The sequence below is a fragment of the Diplotaxodon limnothrissa genome, linkage group LG8 (assembly GCF_057381915.1).
Source record: "Diplotaxodon limnothrissa isolate DT_005_m linkage group LG8, D_limnothrissa_male_GT1.1, whole genome shotgun sequence".
NCBI classification, from domain to species: Eukaryota; Metazoa; Chordata; class Actinopteri; order Cichliformes; family Cichlidae; genus Diplotaxodon; species Diplotaxodon limnothrissa.
The window spans coordinates 32,207,869-32,231,748 of record NC_140603.1 but is presented as its reverse complement, the minus strand read 5'-3'; the positions used below and the strand labels follow the sequence as shown (position 1 = coordinate 32,231,748).

The 23,880-nt window shown below is 47.2% G+C and overlaps 1 protein-coding gene across 3 annotated transcripts; it reads right to left on the bottom strand.

The window, feature by feature from the left end:
* Positions 1-1,784: 1,784 nt before the first annotated feature.
* a1cf (apobec1 complementation factor) lies at positions 1,785-23,505 on the bottom strand. 3 transcript variants are annotated; one of them, XM_085361728.1, is made up of 13 exons: positions 23,423-23,505; positions 18,177-18,327; positions 17,955-18,089; positions 17,735-17,865; positions 13,905-14,143; positions 9,012-9,176; positions 8,734-8,831; positions 8,442-8,579; positions 7,809-7,953; positions 6,472-6,710; positions 3,904-4,040; positions 3,661-3,815; positions 1,785-3,251 (listed from the first exon to the last, which is right to left on the bottom strand). In XM_085361728.1, exons 2-13 carry the CDS (start codon positions 18,276-18,278, stop codon positions 3,097-3,099), a joined length of 1,839 nt encoding a protein of 612 aa, XP_085217854.1. In that variant the 5' UTR covers positions 18,279-18,327; positions 23,423-23,505; the 3' UTR covers positions 1,785-3,096. The 3 variants fall into 3 exon arrangements, with proteins under 3 accessions (XP_085217854.1, XP_085217855.1, XP_085217857.1); XM_085361729.1 differs by having other exon boundaries at positions 6,472-6,686; XM_085361731.1 differs by having other exon boundaries at positions 3,188-3,251; positions 3,651-3,815.
* Positions 23,506-23,880: the final 375 nt, after the last annotated feature.

Below are 23,880 nucleotides of genomic sequence, written 5' to 3'. Positions count from 1 at the left end.
CCTGTCAAGACAGAGATCACGAAAAATACCAGAGCAACAAAAAAGGAAAGTTGACCAAACGTAATTCCAAAAAGATGAGTTTCATTTGTTTTTTAAAAGAGTGAGTCCACAGATCTTTAGCTCAGAGGGAGAGAGCTCCACACTCTGTGGGTCACAGTGGCAAAAGCCTCGTGTGCTGATCACATGACCTCACACAGGGCTGTAGAAGTTCAATAATGTAAGCTGGTGCTGGTCCATGAAGAGCTCTAAAAGTCAGAACCAGAATCTTTAAATGGACTCTGAATTCAGTGGGGAGCCACTGCAGCTGTATTGACAGCACCACCTGTGAGTACCTGGAGGATGCAACAGGACTTAATTTAGCAATGTTTCTTCAGTGATCAAAGCAGGACTGAACCAGAGATTTGACATGAACATCCAAAGTAAGGCGGAGTCAAACGTTACCCCAAAGTTCCTGATAGACGATTTCACAAAAGGGGACCAAGAGCTTTCATTATCTTAGGCACAAATCTGTCAGGAGCACATACACATGCTTCAGTTTTTCCTTCATAAAGTTGGAGGACATTGTCAGCCATCCAGCCTTTAATGGGGTCTACAGCTTAGAAACGTGGGTGTCTCTGCTCAGCTGATGGGAAGGAGCAGCTGACATGGATGCCTCCAAGGTCAGGCGATTTTGGCACATTGACTGGGAGGAGACCCTTGGACAGACCCAGGACGTAACGGCTGGTTTGAGGAGGCCTCGGGGTCTGACCTGGAGAAGCTGGAGGAGGTGTTGGTTTGTGGTCATTCACAATAACCTGTGAGGTGATGAGCCCATGAGTTTAGTCTGTTCTGACTTCTCCCCCTGAGCAAACATCTCTCAGTGTAGCTGCTAACAGCTCCATAAGTGTGAGGCTGAGGAGAACATCCTTTCAGTGGAGCATAAATCAAAGCTCTCCGCTGCAGCTCCAGAGCCACATGAATGTCTCACATGCAGAAAGATGCATGTCCTGGTCCTTTGACAAGGACTGTGCCAAACTTCACATGGGGGGGATTGTCAAGATAGCACCATGCCTAACTTTGCAGTGGAAATCCTGGAAAGGTGAAACCACTCCCTGAAGGCCGTCAGCATGAAGATCCACCCTACGCCGTGATGGTCACATGTTCACAGTCAGAATACTTAATCAATTAAAATGAATCACTGAGAAATTATACACGCTCCTCGTGTTATATGTTCCCGCCTCTTTCTGATCTGTGATGTAAACTTTGATCGTCTGCCTGCGTTTTAACAAATATAACGAAAATAAATGTTTTAAATGTTTGATCCAAAGTGCGCTGCTGTGTGAAGTCTGTCTGTGTGCAGCTCATGACACATGCCGATAACAAACGAGACACAAACAGCTGATGTGCTCTGGTTGCAGCCCCCTAGTGGTCACAGCCTCGAACTACAGCTCCACCTTTTTCAGTGAGAATATTAATCCGTATGATGTCGTTCTGCTAAAACAATTCAATTTTAATTAAACAGCATCAAATCACAACAACAGTCGCTTCACTGTGCTTTATGTTGTAAGGTGGACCCTGCAATAATGCAGAGAATGACCTTGTAGTACCATATCACCCTATTAGAGCACTTCGCTCTCGCTCTGCAGGCCTACTTGTTGTTCCTAGAGTATTTAAAAGTAGAATGGGAGGCAGAGCCTTCAGTTTTCAGGCCCCTCTTCTGTGGAACCAGCTTCCATCACTGTCCTCTGCTCTCATTTCTTCAGTTTTCACTGAGCTTTCAAAGATGACATGAGGAGGCTGCTGTTTATTCAGATCTTATTTTATTCATTTTGAGATGATTGTTAAAAATCAACAGTTTATTGCAGCGGTTTCTTTTGACGATGTGAGAAACCTGAAGAATTAGCTCGACAGATAAGCGCTGATTCAGTTTCCCATGTTTCAGTTTCTGAGTCAATTATTACAGAAAAAGGACTAAAATCCGTTTGTACAAACACAGCGAGGATGTTCATTCTTTCTCCCGGTATAAAAATAAGCTCTAAGTGCTTCACACACTTTAATACTGTCTCTGCTTCAGCGTGTTCACAGCTCAGTGTCGTCGATTAAAACTCTCCAGAAACATTTAAGAATAAAAGTCAACACGAATCAACGACATCGCCGTGTCCTGACAGGTCAAAGGTCAATCGCCTCCCTCAAAGCAAGCATGGAAACTCATTAAACTTTTATTAGAGGCATGAACCAGCTTTAGTAACTTTAGTTAACCAAGTGTTTAACTAAACCAGAGATAATAAACCCTGGTTTAGTTAGTGGCAGTGGAATGAAGGAAAGGTTAAAACAGATGAAAAACAATGAAAGAGCGACGAGACGAGCATCACGGCATCAGCTGGTGTTTATGGAGTAACGCCTCAGAGACACCAGAACGAAGTCAGCAGCTCCACATCCACAAAGTAAGAGGAACCCACGGATTCACTCCAACAGCAGGGACAACGTTTCTGATCCAGCTTCTGTTAGCTGGAGATCATGAGGATTATGAACTGAGAGCACGTTTCAGCAGTACAGCAGTATTGTAAGTGCATCATATCACAGCTTTTTAAAAATGTCGGCTGAACCTAACTGAAACAGGAACTTAAATACTGGTCTCAGATTTTTAAAACAAAAGTTTTCAGTAAAAAACCGAGCGACACGAAGGCGATGGCGATAAAATGACTGAGCTACACTTCAATGCTGTAAACACGCTACGAGGAAAAAAACCGATCCAAACGTGAATTCAAACCGACCAATCACAGCCAATCACGGGCTGCCTAATCAATGACGAAACCGTGGAAACCACGGCCATGATTCGGATTTCAGGAAGCTGGAGAGCAGAGAGCGACGCGTGGAGAAAGAAGAAGATGCTGACGAGTCTGAGACGTTTTCTGGCCGCGGCTTCCTGCGAGACTCAAACCGCCGAGTTCTGGAGAGTTTGGACCTCAGCGTGAAGGCGCATTCGATTCCTTTTGTTTGGGTTTGACTGAGCGTTGGTATCTATAACGAGCCAATCAGATTTCATGTTGTACTTTCAGGAAGTTTGAAAAGAGCATCAAAGCATCCTGTGGGCGTTCTTCTTCTGAAACCGCTGCTCTAGAAAACACCGTATCCGTCAGTGTGGCGAGCCGCCACAGCGAAGGCGGGGTAGCCATCGTAGGTGGTGTAGGCAGTCAGGTCCTGACCCAGAGATACGGCCTGCTTCAGCTGGGAGGCGACCGCCGTCGACGCCGGGCCCGCCAGCGTGTATCCTGCGGGGACACACAATGCAAGCTCAGCACCGCCTGTTTCAGGACGGCAGCACAAAACTTTAGCTGTTCTGATCCCATCGAAGCCTTTTAGCTGCAGCATTTTTATAGGCTGTATATAAAAGATGGACGTAGCCGCTGTGATGTCACCTCCTGGTTAGTGAAGTCTCTCGTCCTCTGCAGGAGGAGGAATGTTTTATTTTGAAAAATTGCAAGTCATCAGGAGAGAGTTCACTTACAATCACACAGCAGGCGCCCCCTGCTGGTCATCAGCACTCGCGCCATCTGGCAGGCTTTGAAGCCATGTCCATCTTTTATATACAGTCTGTGGTGTTTGGGCCTGCAGGTGAGCGTCTGTCAGCGGTTAGTTGAGTGAAGCGTTAGTCGGCTTTGGGTACGGACCTTCACATACCTGGGAAGGCTACTGCTGCCACGGCAGCCGCAGTCGCACAGCTGGCATCGGTGGCGCCCTCCGTCTGCACGCCGAGCGTCTGCAGGGTGTGTTCGGCCGCGTGAATTTTAGCCTCTTCTACGCCCGCGCACAGCTTAGCAGGGGTGAAGGGATGGCTGCCGAGAGATACGTGAACAGGTGGACAGTCAGCGCTGCGTCCAGCTGAACAGCAGGCAGGTGATCAGACAGGTGAGACGTGCTTACACGTTGGGGTACTGAGTAGCCAGCGCTGGGATGGTGATCTTGTAGAGGAAGAGCTGTCTCTGGTCTGGACCGATGGCAGAGTGCAGCTGATAGACCGGCTGACCCCAGTTATTCTTCTGACAGAGCTCCTCCAGGACCTGACAGACAGGAGGACAGAGAGACAGGAGGACAGAGAGACAGGAGGACAGGCAGGCAGGAGGACAGACAGACAGGAGGACAGACAGGAGGACAGGCAGGCAGGAGGACAGAGAGACAGGAGGACAGAGAGACAGGAGGACAGGCAGGCAGGAGGACAGACAGACAGGAGGACAGACAGGAGGACAGGCAGGCAGGAGGACAGAGAGACAGGAGGACAGAGAGACAGGAGGACAGGCAGGCAGGAGGACAGACAGACAGGAGGACAGACAGGAGGACAGGCAGGCAGGAGGACAGAGAGACAGGAGGACAGGCAGACAGGAGGACAGACAGGAGGACAGGCAGGCAGGAGGACAGAGAGACAGGAGGACAGGCAAGCAGGAGGACAGAGAGACAGGAGGACAGGCAGACAGGAGGACAGGCAGAAGGACAGGCAGGCAGGAGGACAGAGAGACAGGAGGACAGGCAGACAGGAGGACAGACAGGAGGACAGGCAGGAGGACAGGCAGGCAGGAGGACAGAGAGACAGGAGGACAGGCAAGCAGGAGGACAGAGAGACAGGAGGACAGGCAGACAGGAGGACAGACAGGAGGACAGGCAGGCAGGAGGACAGAGAGACAGGAGGACAGGCAAGCAGGAGGACAGGCAGGCAGGAGGACAGAGAGACAGGAGGACAGACAGACAGGAGGACAGAGAGACAGGAGGACAGACAGACAGGAGGACAGAGAGACAGGAGGACAGACAGACAGGAGGACAGAGAGACAGGAGGACAGGCAGGAGGACAGACAGAAGGACAGGCAGGAGGACAGACAGGCAGGAGGACAGAGAGACAGGAGGACAGACAGGAGGACAGACAGGAGGACAGGCAGGCAGGTGGACAGAGAGGCAGGAGGACAGACAGGAGGACAGACAGACTGCAGTATTTACTCACAGTAATGGTGCGTGAGAGCTAAAAGTATAAAAGTACGAGGAGAGTCTGTTTGACCAAATATAAAAATATATTTTGTACATTTTAGTGTTTTAATTTGAAAGGTTTGTTCTTCCTTTCGTTTTAAATGAGCAGCATTTAATAAACCCTGACAGCTTCAGTATCGTCAGACTGATCTGGGTTTAGTGTTTCCTGCAGATGAATACATCAAATCTAATTTAATCTGATGTATCCTAGTCTCCCTCACTGACAATCCATCTGAATAAAAACTGAATACAAAAGAAAACGTAAATGTGGAATATCGCCACCAGGTGGAGCCTCGTCCCTGGTTGCTGTTTCAGCTGTTCACTGTCAGAGGTTCTCATCAGGTGTGATATTTACTGCACTCCCATGAAGGCATCATGCGGCCCATGTTCACTGCTGTAGGTCACATGACTGACTGAGTTTTCCCCTTCATGCAGTTACCTGACTGCTGTGGGTTATTTTGGGGGAGTGAAATTCTTAGATTCCAGTGGGCGCTCTGTGGCCTCAGGCTTCTCCTCCAGCTGTGGATCACCCAGTGCACCTGATGAAGCCAGATGTCCACAGACAGGACGCTGCCTCCAGACCCTGAGCTGTGGGCTGAGGTCAGCCCGACTGCATGGACACTTTTCCATCAACTTTGATCGACTCACCACAGTTTTCAGGTTTTTTCCATTAGGTCATAGTACTAAAGTAGTAGCTGCTCAGCTGGGGTTCCAAGCAGTCACTAAAATGTGAGCTCGTCAGACTGCATGCCACCGATTGGCTGGTCAGTGGCATCACTTGATGAGTCATGAGAGCATCTTGTTCACAAAAATCTAAACCGCCATTTTTGAAACCCAGCAATGAGGGAAATGTCTCCAAAAACAAGGCCGTGGTCCCCGAGTGTGAGAAAAAGCCTCAGACCGAGCAGCAGCTACATCATCGCCTTGACGTCCACCTTGTTGTGGCGTTCGTGTCACATACCAATTATGCCACAGGACGTTCGGCCCCGTTGGTATAATGACAACAATGTACATTAGGTAGTACTCGAAAGTAATGGAAAACCAGTCGATCGGAGTCAAGTTGATCCAATTGGGAACTAATGGACAAGGAGCCTATCGGAAGCACCGACGTGACCCTGCAGGAGGCCCGGCTCGTTTTCACTCAGCCCAGGTGCTTAGGCCTGGGTAACCCTGGCCCAAGTGAGGTTATTTGACACATCAGGCCGGGACCAGTTGAGACCCCAGTCTGTGCTCTGTCTCCTACCCCCAAATCAGTCTCTCAGATGGCCCCGCCCCTCTGAGAGGTTTCATCCTATTAAAAAGGAGTTTTTCCTTGTCACTGTCGCCAGGTCTGATTGTTTTTTCTGTATAACTGTCGAGTCTATACTTACACTATGATAAATATATAAATAAAACCGAATGAATTTTATGAGTTGTGTGCTCTGGATTTTTGTGCCACACCAACAATTAAAGGCCTCTCGGTCAGGTGTGTCCTGTTACCTGTGGTGCAGGCTTGACAGCGGTGGCCTTCAGGTTCGGGGTCATTGGGGTCAGCTCCATTCCCGGCAGAAGATCATACAACTTCTCCTCTTGCTGCTTGTCTGCCTTCAGCCCGTAGGAGGCACCACCGCCACCACCGCCTCTCCCCATGGCTCCACCCCCAGCAGCGTAGGCCAGGTAGCCCCGCCCACCCAGTCCCCGCACCCCCGCAGCCCCTACAGGTACAGTCATGTAAATTTCTACAGGAAATCGAAAAGGCAGTGAAATCAATCAAATCACCGGAAATCAGCCGTAAGAAGAATCACACAGCCAGACAATTATCTGATCAGAGTGAACAGGTACGGTGGTAACCACGGTAACAGTACACCTGCCCTTCTTCTTCTGATGCTCGTTGACGATTACCGTTTCCTGCCTGATTGAGTTTCAGGTATTTAAATTCATTCAAGCCTGAATTGACAGAAACTTCTCGTGATTCGTGGATCTGTTTTTGATTCCTGCTTCAGAAAAACATTCACACATCATCACGTGTTTGTGATTCAGCTGAACCGCTTCATGACACAGGTGAAATGATGGTTTCTGAGGCCCCGCCTCCAGCTTCCGCACAGCGGCAGGGTTACCTCTGAGACTCTTTAAAGTTGTGCAGGCCCACTGAGACGACTCACTCTGACTGATCTGTGATTGGACAGTCAGCGTTCAGGGGCGGGGCTTCACAAACTCTCAGTTCACCATCAGAAGTCTGTTTGATTTGGAGCTTTCTTTTATGTTTAAAGCGCTGCAGCATAAAACTAAAATCTGAAAGTGCTGATGGATGCAGAGCGAGCTCAGACTCACACAGAAGCACTGAAACGCAGCAGCCTATCAGAGGCAGAGCAGGTTCAAAGCTGAGCCCTGGAGGCTTTTACTCAGAGAAACACAAAGATTTTAAAGTAAATCTGTGGAGCCATCTAATCTCTGACAAGGAGGATTCTGCTTTTTCCTCAGAAATGAACCCTCTCCAGCTCGTAGACTGTGTATAAAAGATGTAGGTGGGGTCATGTGACACGGTGAGCGCGGGGTATGGTAGTGGGACTCAGTAGACTCATTTCCCTTTTAGAGTCGCCCCTTGCTCGCCATTAGAAATAATGTGGACTTGTTTGTTTCTATGAGTCAGCTCTGTGTCTCACATGTGTGTTCTCTGTGGTTAACCAAGCATTAGTCTGTCCCCAGCGCAGCTGTTCAGGTGTTCTGACAGAGGGCCTACCTGCTCCTTCAGTCTCAGAGTGCTTTTATTCTGTAGGTGAGTGCGAGCTGTCTTTGCAGGCATTCAGAGATCACACATGCTCTAAGGGCATCCTCACCTCGGACCGACGGCGTCCGGATCAGCCCTCGACCTCCAACGTTAGCTTTGGCCGCTGGGAAGCGGAACTGAGCTGGTATGGCTGTGTAGGCCTGGGGGGCGTAAAACACCGGCGCACCGAGGTACGCCGCCGAAGGGTCGTACATCTATAGGAGGAGAGAGAAAGATGTGTATTTGTACATTTTAACAGGAAGCAGATACGAGTTTCCTGGAGCACCAGAACGAGGTCTACACTCACAGTTTCAGTGTTTCCTGTCACATCTGCTGTCGTTCACGATAAACATCAAGCTGCTAATAATGAGCTCAGTCTGTGTTCAGTAACCCTGATCTAAGCACTCTTAGATGTTCGGTCATCTCAGGAACACGGAAGCCACACCCACCTGCTGTTCAACCATTCTGTTTGTGAGTGACAGCCAGTCAGAAGGAAATTGTCTTAAAGGGGGAGGAGCTAAAATAGCTTGTTTCAGACAGCAAATGAAGTGAGGGGCTGCACCGAGGCTCAGTATCAGCTACAGAAGGATTATTTTGAGCTGTGGATCATTGAAAGCTGCCCTGAAAGGAGGAATAACTCAGAGTGCCTGTTGGCTTCCTGTTGGTCAAACATTGTGTCACATGACATTCGTCAATAACTCACCTGTCCCAGCGTGTAGGAGGTGTAGTCGGTCTGTAGCAGAGAGCCTCCTCGGCCTCCCGTCCCTCTGGTGTAGCGAACGTAGCTGTCTTTGTCCACCGGCTTGGCCAGCGTCACCTCGATGGGAGAGCCGTCCACCATCTGCAGGAGATCCTGGTCAGTCTTTGAGGCTTTCAGAAACCTTCTCCTCACGGTTAACACACAGGTGTCCACTGATTACAGCATAACAAGCGTAATCAAAACGGATTTTGATTAGTGAAAACAGAGGAAGAACTAAATGTTGGGCCTTGCTGACCTTTCCGTCGAGCGCTTTCATGGCGTTGATGGCGTCCTCTCTCTGAGTGAAATGGACGAAGGCGTAGTCTCTGATCTTCTTCACTCGCTCCACTGCGCCTGCAGCACAAATACAAAAAGTACTTTTCTAAAACCAAATTTCTTTCTGCAGACACTTGTCCTCAAATATAAAATACTTCAAATATTACTTTTAAATGTTTGTCTTTCAAAATCTGCAGTTCAGTTACAAAACGAGCAACAACAAGACGCATTCAGGGACAATCAGAGCTTTGATCGAACCTGGCTTCAGGCTGTTGAACTCCTTCTCGATGGTCTCCTCTGTCGTCTGCAGCATCAGGTTCCTCACATACAGAATCTTCACTGTTGCCATGGTATCCTCGTCAACCTCCACCTCAGGCTCCGCCCAGTCCACAGCGATGGCGTGACCCCACAGCTGGATACGACCTAATAGAGGAGACGGAAACTCGTGATCAAGTCTGGCAGGGATCGTTCTCTTTGTGATCCTCGACTTGTAAACTGCTGGTCTGAAGCCACTCCCCCTCAGCTGAGAAGGAGGAGCTAATTACTGCTATACCTGTTAATTACTGCTGATCAGTAACATCCAAATAAATCCTCTCAAACTGAGCTCAGACATCTTGGACAGTACAGTGACCTCACAGCAGCCATGTTATTGGTCACATGGTGTCAATGAAAATGCTCCAGAAGGCTCCAACAGCACAAACACAGTCCAGAGGAGCAGTTCAGGTGAAGCTGGCAGACAGCTAGCAGCTATAGCCACCTGTGTAACCATCCATCTGTCACTCAAAGAGGCCACACCCCTAAAAGGTAAAGTTTAAGCCTTAATGCAATTTAAATAGATGAGTTATGTAAACAGACGTTATGAATGGGAAATTATCTATAAAGACCAAACAGGTTGTAAACACATTTATTTCTGCTGTAAAGGTTTAACATGAGAGTCTATGGGACTGACTCCCTGCTGCCTCTGCTGGACGTCAGAGGAACATGCTGGCTTTATTTTTCTAAAATTACTAGAGCGTGTAATTGTCCTCTGGATGGTTTGTGGTGTTGGGTTCAGGGTCAGAAACCAAGTAAGATGCTAACGAGGCAGACGCTCTTTAACTTCAGCAGGACTCAGTGATGATTGGACGCTATTGGAGGCCAGATTTCAGAGGCACGGTGTCGTGGCTTTCCACCCGCATGATCAGACTTAATGCTGCACAATGAGCCTGATCTTCCTGTGGAGAAGCAGTAAAGCTGTTTCTGTATCTTATCTCTGACACTTTCAGCTTTAGACTCCAGGAGAATCAGATGTTGTGATCACTGTTGTGATCCAAGATGGCGCCGCGTATGGATGCCCTGGTGCTTCAGTGCGTTACTTCTGTCTTGTTTTTGTGCATAACTTCTGTGTCTGGGCACTCCTCTGGATATTCTTACACCAGAGAAGAGCTCCTTAACTACAGGACTACAACACCTGTGGATTTACTTCCAATATTTGTCGCATCTGCGGCAGATTTACTGCAGACTCTGATCAGGAAAGAGAGACGCCGAAAGAGAGGAAAGCGAGCCGGCGCACTCGTGCGTCTGAGGAGACGCGGACTGCGAACTGCTCTTCCTGGGATCTTCCTTTCCAATGTTCGCTCACTCAGGAATAAAATAGACGAACTGGCCCTGATGAGAAGCATGAACAGAGACGTTGCCTCCTCCTGTGTCTTATGTTTTACGGAGTCGTGGCTCTGTGAGGACATCCCGGACTGCGCGCTCAAGCTGGAGGGCTTCCATCTGCTGCGCGCGGACTGGCAGGCCTCTCTCTCTGGTAAGACCACAGGTGGAGGTGTCTGCTTCTACATTAATAGTGGCTGGTGCACAGATGTAACAGTGATTGCTCAGCACTGCTCTTCCTCTCTGGAATACCTTTTTATTCACTGCAAACCGTTTTATTCTCCGCGGGAGTTTGCTTCATTCATCTTGGCCGCTGTTTACATCCCGCCAGATGCGGATGCGCAGGCAGCTCAGTGCGCACTCGCGGAGCAGATACTGCACATGGAGCGGACATTCCCGGACTCTCTCATCATTGCTCTTGGGGACTTTAACAAAGCCAATCTGAGCCATGAGCTTCATAAATACAAGCAGTATATTAAATGCCCGACCAGAGACCACTGTTACAGCACGATCAGCGGGGCCTATCGCGCGGTGCCCCGCGCTTCACTCGGACTTTCTGACCACGTCATGATCCACCTGATCCCCGCGTACAGACAGAGGCTGAAGCTCTCCAAACCTGTCGTGAGGACTAAAAAACTGTGGAGCAACGAGGCTGTGGAGGAGCTTCGCACGTGTTTGGAGTCTACAGACTGGGACACAATGAAGGCTGCTTCTAACAGCTTGGACGAGTTTACGGACACTGTCACCTCCTATATCCACTTCTGTGAGGACAGCATTGTGCCATCACGCACCAGGGTGAGTTATAACAATGACAAACCCTGGTTTACTCCTAAACTCAAAAAGCTGTGGCTGGAAAAGAGAAAGGTTTTCAGAAGCGGAGACAGGGACTGCTACAGAGAGGCCAAGTACAGGTTCACTAAAGAAGTGGACATTGCTAAACATCAGCACTCTGAGAAGATGCAGCAGCAGATCTCAGAGAATGACTCGGCCTCTGTGTGGAAAGGTTTTAGGAATATTACAAACTACAAGCCTAAAACCCCCCCACTCCACTGATGACTTGCTCTTAGCCAACACCCTCAACGACTTCTACTGCCGTTTTGACGAGCCATCAGGCAGCCTTCACACCTCCAACGACCCCAACAATAGAGACACTTTGGACACTCATTCCCCCACCTCTCCCCCCTCCATAGAGCCATCACCACCTTCAAACTGTTCACCTACAACACCCCCCTCCTCACCCCACACAAAAGAGGATTTCACACCACCTCCTCCCACCACAACTCTTCATATTCATGAAGCAGATGTGAGGAAGCAGTTTAGGAGTCTGAATGCTCGAAAAGCTCCCGGCCCAGACGGTGTGTCTCCTGCCACCCTCAGACACTGTGCAAACGAGCTGGCCCCAGTGTTTTCTGGCATTTTCAACTCCTCACTGCAGGCATGTCATGTGCCTGCCTGCTTCAAGTCCTCCACCATAATCCCTGTCCCCAAGAAACCTAGGATCACTGGACTAAATGACTACAGACCCGTGGCTCTGACATCTGTGGTCATGAAGTCTTTTGAGCGCCTGGTTCTCTCCCATCTCAGGACCCTCACGGCCCCCCTCCTGGACCCCCTGCAGTTTGCATATAGAGCCAACAGGTCTGTAGACGACGCCATCAACATGGCCCTACACTTCATCCTGCAGCATCTGGACTCCCCAGGAACCTACGCCAGGATCCTGTTTGTGGACTTCAGCTCTGCCTTCAACACCATCCTTCCAGACCATCTCCGAGGCAAGCTTTCCCAGATGAATGTGCCTGATCCCACCTGCCGGTGGATCACTGACTTCCTGACGGACAGGAAGCAGCATGTGAGGCTGGGAAAGAATGTCTCGGACTCCCGGACCATCAGCACCGGCTCCCCTCAGGGCTGTGTTCTTTCTCCTCTGCTCTTCTCCCTGTACACCAACTGCTGCACCTCCACCCACCAGTCTGTCAAGCTAATCAAGTTCGCAGATGACACCACCGTCATTGGGCTCATCTCTGACGGGGACGAGTCTGCCTACAGGAGGGAGGTTGAACGTCTGGTGTCCTGGTGCAGCCACAACAACCTGGTGCTGAATGCCCAGAAGACAGTGGAGATTATTGTGGACTTCAGGAAGCACACAGCTCCACTCCCCCCCATCATCCTGACTGACACCCCCATCACCTCTGTGGACTCATTCCGCTTCCTGGGTAGCACCATCACCCAGGACCTGAAGTGGGAGCCCACCATCACCTCCGTCATTAAGAAAGCCCAGCAGAGGATGTACTTCCTGAGGCAGCTGAAGAAATTCAACCTGCCAACACGGACGATGATGCAATTCTACACTGCAATCATCGAGTCCATCCTCACCTCCTCCATCACCGTGTGGTACGCTGGAGCCACTATCAGGGACAAACAGAGACTGTAGCGTGTTGTGCGCTCTGCTGAGAAGGTGATTGGCTGCAGACTCCCATCTCTGCAGGACCTGTACACCTCCAGGACACTGGGGCGTGCAGCTCGGATCTCAGCTGACCCTTCTCACCCTGGACACAGTCTGTTTGACCTGCTCCCCTCAGGCAGGAGGCTCCGGTCCATTCGCACCAGAACCTCTCGCCACAAGAACAGTTTCTTCCCCTCTGCTGTTGGACACATGAACAATAACCGTATGACTGTTCCCACCACTAACACATGACCCTACGCTGTGTTCACTGCATCATTCCGTGTTTGGCACTGATCACCACCTGCACTCATGTATATATCATGTATATATCTATCTACTTAGCACTTTTAATTCTTATTCTCATTTTTATTTTCATGTCTATTTAAGCTTAATTTATAACAGTATTTATAACAATATGTTTGCACTGAAGCACCGCAGCAATTTCCTAATGTTGTAAACCCGCTCAACATTTGGCAATAAAACCCTTTCTGATTCTGATTCTGAGAATCAGATAGTGTAACAAACCAACAGCTTTGGGTATATTTATGGGTCTATCTGAAACTCACATTCACATTACTCATACAGCAGTTATCTTATCATTAAGCCCATCCAAGCTCTTCTTCTATTGGACATTGTGTCACAGGCTGTGATTGGCCAGTGATGATGCAGCCTTACAGCCAGCCAAAAAGAGACTTTGGCATTTTTTATTATGTTAGGTTTATTTACGAGGTATTAGACAGTGTGAAGCCGGGTGGAGAGCTACAGCTGAACTATAAATTATAAATTTATTCATGAGGCCCTCATGTGGCCGCCTAAGGAAAATTAACTGCCCAATGCCGGTGTCAAGAATTTGTTAGCTAAACCACTACAGCTGCAGCTGCTCAGTGTCTCGAGCACCACAGGAAGTTGGCACCAGCTGATCATCAGAGCCTTCGAGTTTTAGGGGATAACTGAACCCGTTTTAACAGATCCTTTGAAAACATCTTATTTTTGTTCTTCAGTGAATCGTTCCTGAAGTCAGAGCGGGAATTATAACTGTACATTAGCTAAGTTTGAGTTTGGTTTGGTACCTGGCAGCAGTTTGCGACGGGCCATGGCAGCTGCTCGGTGGCTCTCATACTCGACAAAAGCAAAGCCTCTGTTCTTGGATTTGTCGGCGGCGCTGGGGTACACGATGACATCGACGACGCCGTCGGTGACCTTCTTCATCTCTGACAGGATCTCCTCTCGCTTCTTGGTTTTGGGAATCCCGCCAACAAAGAGGCGGCAGTTATCGACGCTGGCACAAACGCCGAGGAGGCGTCCGTTCCTGTGGGCCAGAGAAAGATTTGGTTCAAGCTCAAACGGGAACCCAGCTGGCTAAGGTTGCTTTGTTAGGTCTTTGCTGATTGGCACTTGGGTGTTTCTATGTTTGTACTGGACTGTGACCACAACCCAGGACTTTGGGTTTATTTGTTAAGGGGTTTTTTTTGTGTTAAAAGCACTCGAGTACCTGCACCATCTGTTTCCCCGGTGTAATGCTCCCAGTCTATTTTGAGATAAAGAAGCTCTCCTTGCTCTCCTGCTTCCTGCCTGTTCACTGTATCGGCTGACTTGTCATGAACATTTGAATTTTGGACTTGTATCTGCTCTGGTTTCCTCTCCTCTGGACCATTACGTAGTTTGGGTGTTTCTGGTAGATTGGTAGAATAATTTGCGTTACGTCACTGGCAGGGTTAAAGGTCGTAGGGTTGGGTGTTTGGTTAGTGGGTCATAGAAGGTTAGTTGGTCAGTTGATAGGCTGCAGGTCAGGGGTGGGGAACTCCGGCCTTAAGGGCCAGGGTCCTGCAGGTTTTAGATGTGTCCTTGATCCAACACAGCAGATTTAAATGTCTAAATGACCTCCTCAACATGTCTTGAAGTTCTCCAGAGGCCTGGTAATGAACTAATCATGTGATTCAGGTCTGTTGACCCAGGGTGAGATCTAAAACTGGCAGGACACCGGCCCTTGGGGTTCCCCACCCTTGCTGTAGGGGGATGGCCGGCTGGTAGAGTGATGGTAGGTGGGTACTGCTAGTCTGTACTAGAGATGGACCGATCCGATATTACGTATCGGTATCGGTCCGATACTGACCTAAATGACTGGATCGGATATTGGAGAAAAATAAAAAATGTAATCCGATCCATTAAATATCACGAAAGCACCTCACAAAACTTGCAACACGCCGTAACTCACCTCAGAACGTTAGCACGTCGGAGCAGTATGCATCACGTGATAGAGCGGCTGTGGCATGCGGGACCTGTGGTCTGGATAGCATTTGGAGCTTCGCTAGCAACCCGGCATTTCATCTCCGACAAAGTTATCCCCGAGAGAAGTAAAGCAAGTGTGTAAGTCCATCTCTGAATGTTTGTAAAGCATTCCTGCGTTAAGCTTAACGAGCGACTGCCTCTCGCTCTCCGGCTGCTACTTCAATCGTGAAACTGCTTAATGATCAGCTGATCGGCTTTTCTGTCGCGAGTCCGTCTTTGCTTTTGGCTCACTTTGCACCAGAAAGAGGAAACCAGCGGCTGAACAACAGAAGCACGTTTAAGCTTGATCAGCTGTTGTTAGAATTTATTTAATATTACTTTCTACACCAGGATCTTTTTCTACGTAGCTGACGCTGGTAACTGTGCAGGGGCGGATCTAGCAAAGTTTATCCAGGGGGGCTGATAGGGCATTAACAGGGAAAAGGGGGCACAAAGACATACTTTTCTTTCTTATTCTCATTTAAAATGTCTAGCTTTTAATAAATAATTATCTGACACACAAAGTTTTAATTTGATGTAAAATGAATAGAAGTCAATTACTGTATATAGTGACTATTAAGTCTAATATATATACCCTAGTAAGCTATAGTACTTTTTCCTTTGGGAAGGTACCATCTGTGCAGTCTGCAATTTTGTTGAAGAAAGATGTTGAATCTATTTAATATTTCTTGAAAAATAATTGATTTCTGTGCATTTTTTTTCACACTGCATCAAATTAAGGTTGATTACGTCGATTAAGCATCATGAGGTGGAGCGTGAGGGGTGGTTCCCTATTTTTTATTTATTTATTTTTGTTGTTGCTGGGAGTTGGAACCCTATTAGTTAGGTTGCTTAATATTTACGCTAAGTACTCTTTAAAATACCAGAATAGGGAGGATGGTGTAGGTTTAAGTTTATTAGATTGATCAGTATTGCTGAACTATGAAATATTTTTTTTGTATACAGGTATAACAGAATAGCTTTAGTGTAGTTGTTGTTTTAAACTTGAGTATGAGCTTATACAAAATGCAGCAAGATATTTAAAAAACAGTTTTGTTGATTAAAAAACACTATATCGGATTCATATCGGTATCGGCAGATATCCAAATTTATGATATCGGTATCGGTATCGGACATAAAAAAGTGGTATCGTGCCATCTCTAGTCTGTACCGATGTTAATTAATGATTCTCTCAACAAGGCAGTCACCAATGAGGAATCAGAACCAGGCTGGACTCCCAGGTTTGACTAGTCGCCTGACTGGTTTGACTCTGGCTGTTGTAACTAAAGACTTATATGAGCTGAAGTCAGGTGAGGCATGACTCTTGAACCACCTGTGCTCCACATTCAGGAGAAGGTGCTCACATTAAAGATGGCATTACCTTGGCCTCCAGTAACGCTGTGAGGAACCTTGGAGTCATTTTTGACCAGGACATGTCCTTCAACGCACATATTAAACAAATATGTAAGACTGCTTTCTTCCATTTGTGCAACATCTCTAAAGTTAGAAATATCCTGTCTCAGAGTGACGCTGAAAAACTAGTTCATGCATTTATTACTTCCAGGCTGGACGACTGTAATTCATTATTATCAGGATGTCCTAAAAACTCCCTGAAAAGCCTTCAGCTAATCCAAAATGCTGCAGCAAGAGTCCTGACAGGGACTAGAAAGAGAGAGCAGATTTCTCCTGTTTTGGCTTCCTGTTAAATCCAGAATTCAAAATCCTGCCCCTCACATACAAGGTCTTAAATAATCAGGCCCCATCTTATCTTAATGACCTTGTAGTACCATATCACCCTATTAGAGCACTTCGCTCTCGCTCTGCAGGCCTACTTGTTGTTCCTAGAGTATTTAAAAGTAGAATGGGAGGCAGAGCCTTCAGTTTTCAGGCCCCTCTTCTGTGGAACCAGCTTCCAGTTTGGATTCAGGAGACAGACACTATCTCTACTTTCAAGATTAGGCTTCAAACTTTCCTTTTTGCTAAAGCATATAGTTAGGGCTGGACCAGGTGACCCTGAGTCCTCCCTTAGTTATGCTGCAATAGACGTAGGCTGCCGGGGATTCCCATGATGCATTGAGTTTTTCCTTTCCAGTCACCTTTCTCACTCACTATGTATTAACAGACCTCTCTGCATTGAATCATATCTGTTATTAACCTCTGTCTCTCTTCCACAGCATGTCTTTTATCCTGTCTTCCTTCTCTCACCCCAACCAATCACAGCAGATGGCCCCGCCCCTCCCTGAGCCTGGTTCTGCCGGAGGTTTCTTCCTGTTAAAAGGGAGTTTTTCCTTCCCACTGTCGCCAAAGTGCTTGCTCATAGGGGGTCATATGATTGTTGGGTTTTTCTCTGTATCTATGAAGCGCCTTGAGGCGACTTTTGTTGTGATTTGGCGCAATATAAATAAAATTGAATTGAATTAAAGATGCCTGCTGGTCAGGTTGTTTGGGTACTCAGTGCTTCTTAGTTTGCTGCTCCATTATGTTTGCAGTTGTGAACTGTTACTAGAAAAATAACTCTAACATTTCTTTGACAGTGACTGAAAGAAAGTAGACCTGAAGCCTGCCGATGTGTTTCTGAGAGCTCAGTTATCCTGTCATTATTCAGTACAAATGAAGATAAGAGAGGGATCACCTAATCTCATAGTTGTTGAGCTGCTTCATGGCAGCCCTGGCCTCCTGTTTGTTGCTGAAGGTGACAAAGGCGTATCCTCTGTTGTTCCCGTTGAAGTCCATCATCATCCTCACCTCGTAGATCTTTCCAAACTGAAGAGATGGAGAGGGAAGCACCCACAGATGAAACAACACCCCCAGATAGATCACAGTGACCGCATCCTTAACCGTGGTTCCCTGACCTTCTCACACAGCGGAACCAGCTCATCTTCAAACAGATCTCTCGGCAATTTCCCCACAAAGATCTCGCTGCCCCTCTCCGGTGGGGGGCCGTCCCAGCCTGGAGGCGGGCCGCCGTACCGCCGCTGACCGTTCTCCTGAAGCGCCAGCAGGAAAACATGAAAAGCAATCAGGAGCAGTAACAGACACGTGCTGCTGTCTCCTGGGTCTGAGGGGCCACGTACCTGGCGCAGCTGGTATCCGGTTCGCTGCATGAGTGAACGAAGCGCCGCCTCCTTCTGCGTCCCCGCCAGTCCGTCCCCGCTTGCTTTCTGATTGGAATCCATTGGGTGTGATTGACAGCGATATGTAAATCAGGGAAATTAGCGGTGCTCACTGGAAGACAATAACAGCAAAGGTGTTATTATGAATGCAAACAGCTGTGAACCTGTCCGCCTGCACGTGTCATCCAATAATGTGCCGGAGTATTGTACAGAATACAGTCACACCTGTTTGAATGCAAATCACTGCAAGCTTCAGACCGTAACATGTTTGAGGGACGTTAAATGTTCATTTGATGTCGTGCTGATGGTTTTATTGCACACTGAAAGTGACCGGACTCACTGAGTCCCTGAGCTGGACCTCTGCACATCTATACGAAGCTGCTTTAGATCCATTTACGACGCTGACGGGGGAAACGCTGGGTGGTTTCAGCAGCTTTTGTCACTGACGTGGTCGAACAGCAGTCGAGGAGGACCTGCTGGTCTGAACGGCATACACGAGTCGTGTTTTGAAGAGCGCTGCAGCGAGGTCAAGGTCTGCTCGGTAATCATTGACAGAGACTGTGGAAAGCTGCAGGCTGGAAGCCCGTCTCACTGTAACACTGAGAGGAAACATGCGAGGCTTCAAATGTGAAGCCAGCACATTTATAAATCCTGTGTTTCATGAATGAATCACACACTCCTCTCTAACGAACCTCAAAACCTGAACCCTCTAACCACAGCCTGGGCCAGAAAATGGTCCCAGTCCTCCCAGTTTGGGAATGAGACGAAGGCAAAAACAAACAGTTGTTCTGTGTATCTGTCTCTTTATTTACAGGAACCACAGGACAGCACACAGTCAGCCGATGATGTAGAGACAGAGAACAACCTTGTGGACTTTGGCTGATGCTGCTGGGTTTATGATGAATGTACTGACACAATTTTAAGGGTCAGTTATTTAAATGATTGAATTATAAATATCTCTATTTATAAAGCATTACACAGCGAACAAACCATCATCTGTTAGCAGTGCTTGGCGACAGCAGGGAGGAAGAATGCCCCTTTACTATGAAGACCTAGAACGTTCAGCCACTCATCAGTAATGACTACATGTCATTTAGATATTTCCAAGCACAAGAACATCTGTCGCTGTCGTGGAAATATGGGAACAATGAGAGCGTTTGGAGTTTAGGTTCAAAACGATGTTTGAACCAGCGCGTTACAGTGCGCCGCCATCCGTTCAATCTGACACGCTCATGCTCGCGGGCATCTCATGATTGCACAGCTGCACTGTCAAGCATGTGGACCTCGTGAGCCAGCTACATGATAAGTCGGACTTCCTTAACCACCTCCAGATTCTGATCCTCTTTAAGTTCACGATCAAATAAACCCAGAAGCATCACTGAGAGTCCAAAGTGCAGAGAGGATGTTCTCGCAGGTGGTGCAATAAGGTTTAACGTCCAGACAAAAACAATATAGCTCAGTTAGCAGTTAGCAGGAAGTTAGCTTGCTAGTTTCCATGTAAAGGTGATACTCCACGTTCTGACTGAAGAACCTGGGACAGAAACACAGACTGAAAACTAAACAGCAGCGAGGTTGGAGGGTTAGTGAAGCTAGGCTAGCTGACAGGTGGAGATGTAAACACATGAGCACAGAAAGATGGAGGACCAGGGTTAAACTGTCCCCAATGAAAGTTCACATTGAGACAATCGCCATCACATGACAGCAAGAAGCCACCAAAAAGAGAATGTCTGGGGTGATCGGTCCACAGCAGGGGTCAGAGGTCAGGTCGCTGTTAAAGTCCTGATCCTCGGCTGCTGCAGCTACAGCGCTCAGTACATTTATGACACCAATGTCAGGTTCATGAATTATTACAGTGAATCCTCGAGTGTGCGCTTTAATCACTGTGATATTTTCAATAGTAACATATGATCATTGTTGTTATTATTTTTATTCAGAATCGCAGTTTTAGTTTTTGTGGTCAAAGTCCTGTTTGCCCGTTAATATAAATGTACGTTTTTAACAGGTTTTTGACAAATGGTAAATGGCCTGTATTTGTATAGCACTTAGTCCCTATGGACCCCAAAGCGTGTTACACTACATTCAGTCATCCACCCATTCACACACCGTGATGGCAGGTACACTGTAGCCACAGCTGCCCCGGGTGCACTGACAGAGGCCACAGTGTAAGACAAATTTCTAAAATATTTGTGTTCTCTTGTTTCTACGACAGCTCAAAGTCTCACGCTGCATCAGAATAATGGTGATAAAAAGCTGAGCACAAAATTGTTTCATTAAAAAAAGGAGAGACAGACACGAGCACAGAGACGCCCTCTCCTCTGCAGGAGGGGTGGCTCTGTCCTCGGCCTTTATCAAACTGCCCTCCAGTTTGGGCGTTGCCTGTGTGTGCTCTGATCTTTGACGGGGGCTGTGACCTCAGAGCGCTCCCCAGCTCTGGGTCCCAAACTCCTGAAAATCAAAGCTCTTTAAGCACAGAACAACTCGTACTGGACATCAGCTGTTGGTGGGAGTCACGCTCAGTGTTCGTCCGATTGTGTCTGGGAGCTCTGTGAACACACAAGGAAGTTTAGGGTGAGCTGAGAGTCAGCGCGTGGAAAAACATCAGCTGGACTCAGTCACCTGCTGCTGAGATCCACCAATCAGCACGGCTGACAGAGGGGCGTTTGGCTGGCAAACAGAGCTGATGCCTAAAGAGATCTGCGTTTCTTCAGCTGGTCATGAATCTGTTGACATTTTCAGTTTTTCAATCAAAAAACACGTTTGAATTTTTATCCAGTCAGACACAGAGAGAGCAGAGGCCACAGCTGTGAGTATGGAAGCCCATCAGCGCCCAGAACTTAATGACAGGCTCCATAAAACCTTCATTACTTAAAACTTCAGCCAGTCAGAATGAGTTACACGATGCATCGCAGTCATGTTTAGGTAAGCTGGTGTGTTGCATCTTTATAAATACATCCTGACAGAATGAGACAAAAAATAACACGAGCATGCGTTCTGTGATATGATATCAAAACATTTTATATTGAAATCGTTCAACATTCATGTGGAAGTTCAAATTTCAGGGTAGAAGATCAAAATAATGTCAAAATACATGGATTCAATAAAAAAAACGATACAACTAAATTGTCTTAAAATATAATGTAACCTATAATTAAATATGTGTATACATTTATAACAACTGTGTAAAAATATGACATATTAATATAAATACCAACAAAGTATCAGTTAAAGGTAAAAAAAATTAACCTCAATTAAAATGTAATGTTGTTCAAAATGATGAAAGAATAAATGAAAGACTTACAGCCCCACAGTCATGACCTCCATCTTCTCCTACAAATCCCAGCATGCCTTTCAGCAAATCTGCCTTATCAGCCTGTGTGAGCTGCAGCTCGCTCTCAGAGTAATCTCTGCTGCTGCACTGGTTAACCTTTCCCCACGTTTCAACCACTACAGCCACGTCTGCACAGTCACATCTGCATAGTCACATCTGCAAATCTGCGTCTGCACATCTGCACAGTCACAACTGCAAATCTGTGTCTGCACATCTGCACAGTCACATCTGCATAGTCACATCTGCAAATCTGCGTCTGCACATCTGCACAGTCACATCTGCAAATCTGTGTCTGCACATCTGCACAGTCACATCTGCATAGTCACATCTGCAAATCTGCGTCTGCACATCTGCACAGTCACAACTGCACAGTCACATCTGCGCAGTCACATCTGCACAGGTGACCCGTTGAAGACCACGGTGTGTGTTTGAGGCAGCAAACAAGCTGCAGTGTTTATGCTCTGTTCTGAAAAGTTGACCTTTGACCCTAACTCCAGTGTGGGTCACACAGCTGCAGCTGTGATAAACACCAGGAACATAAGATGTTTTTTTCCAGCTGACCGCAGCACTGGATGAAAACAAACTACTTCCTGTCCTGTTAAACGCCGCAGCTCGCTCTTAGACTGTGTTTCCTGCCTGTCTTCAAATTAAAAGTCCGAGCAGTGACCTGGGTGAAGCACTGCACTGAGTTTATGAAGGTAGGCGTCATTTTCCTGTAAACATTTCAGTGATGTGTGACGTCAGAGGTCAAATGTTCTGACTTTGTGAACAATAACTGAATTTAATCTGTGGATAAAAATCGATTTCAAAGGTAATAATCACATAAAATATTCCTACTCTGGTCTTAAAGATCACATTTAAGTAAACAGAAGTTTAGACGCCAGCACTACGTCCTGATTGGATCCTGATGAGCACCTCGCTCGTTTCCACTCAGATCTTTTTAATGTCCTGGTGACCTTCAAAGTGAAATGAATAACTACTCGCTGCTGATTCACGGTGGCTGACTTTACAGACGGAGTATTTTCCTGTTTTGAAACTGGAGGAGTTGATGAGTGACAGGTGGATCTACCGGTCACAGGTAGCCCCGCCCTCCTCCTCCTTCCTGTTCCTCTCAGACTCTGACGGGACCAAAATCGAAAAATACTCTAAAATACACTTCCTGTTTTCTTCAGTCTGACCTGAAAGTAGTGACTGAACCCAGATCAGCCGAGAAGGACGCTCATTTTCTCATAGACTTCTATACAGTCAGAGTTTAGAGGAGTCGCCCCCTGCTGGGCATTAGGAGCAATGCAGGTTTAATGCGCTATAGCAGTTTCCATCTTTATACACAGTCAATTACAATACAAAAAAATTAAACTCTGGCTAAATGTGGCTCTAGCTCCTGATTAATTACTGGATTATGATAATACTAAGTTACAGTTCAGCTTCTGTTTGGATTAAACTGAGTAGTAAATATGTTACTTTAAGCTTTTTCTGTATAAATGTGGGACTTCACGGAGCAGGAGTCTTTTCTTTTTAACCTTGAAACCCAAAGCAGACAGAAACTCGACTCTGTGCTTGTTTGTGTTTATTTCTGATGTTTTTATGGGTCGAGAGACACTCGCTCACATTCTCTCTTTTTTCACACAGCGGTAGGGAGACATTTACTTAGCACCCTCGCTCTCTCCATTAAAACACCCATTAACCCCGGCCGGCCTGTTTGCTCAGCTAGCTGCTTTTAGCCTCTGTGACAGCTACTGTTCACCAGACACCAGCGAAGAAGAGAGGAAGAACGACCCTCACTTTACCTGTTCACACTTTCTCTCTCTCTTTGTATATTTAAAATATAAAATTCAAACCTAAAAAACTTTATTTGCATGAAAGAGAGACAAAAACTCACCTGAGCAATTTCAGAGATCACCTCCCTCCGATCAGAGCTGTGTCATTCTGAGCGCCGAGTGTGTGTTCACGTGTCATCAGGGGCCTCTGTGTGTGTGTGTGTGTGTGTGTGTGTGTGTGTGTGTGTGTGTGTGTGTGTGTGTGTGTGTGTGTGATCACATCATATCAAACTCCAAAGGTTCACTGTCTTCGTGTTGGCTTTACAAGCTGCCCAGCGTTAATGTTTAACCCGCTGCTATCTGTGGAGACACACACACATGCATGCAAATATAGACACACACACACATACTTGTGGAGTGTCCTGCAAATGTCTCTTCACAGCACACAAACATGTGGTCAGGTTTTTAACCCAGGGCCTAAAACCTGGTCCTGGTTCTGACTCAGACCTCAGCTGCAGGCCTGAACCCTGCAGTTCTTCTGACGTCCACTAGAGGCCCAACGCTGCCTCTACTAAACACT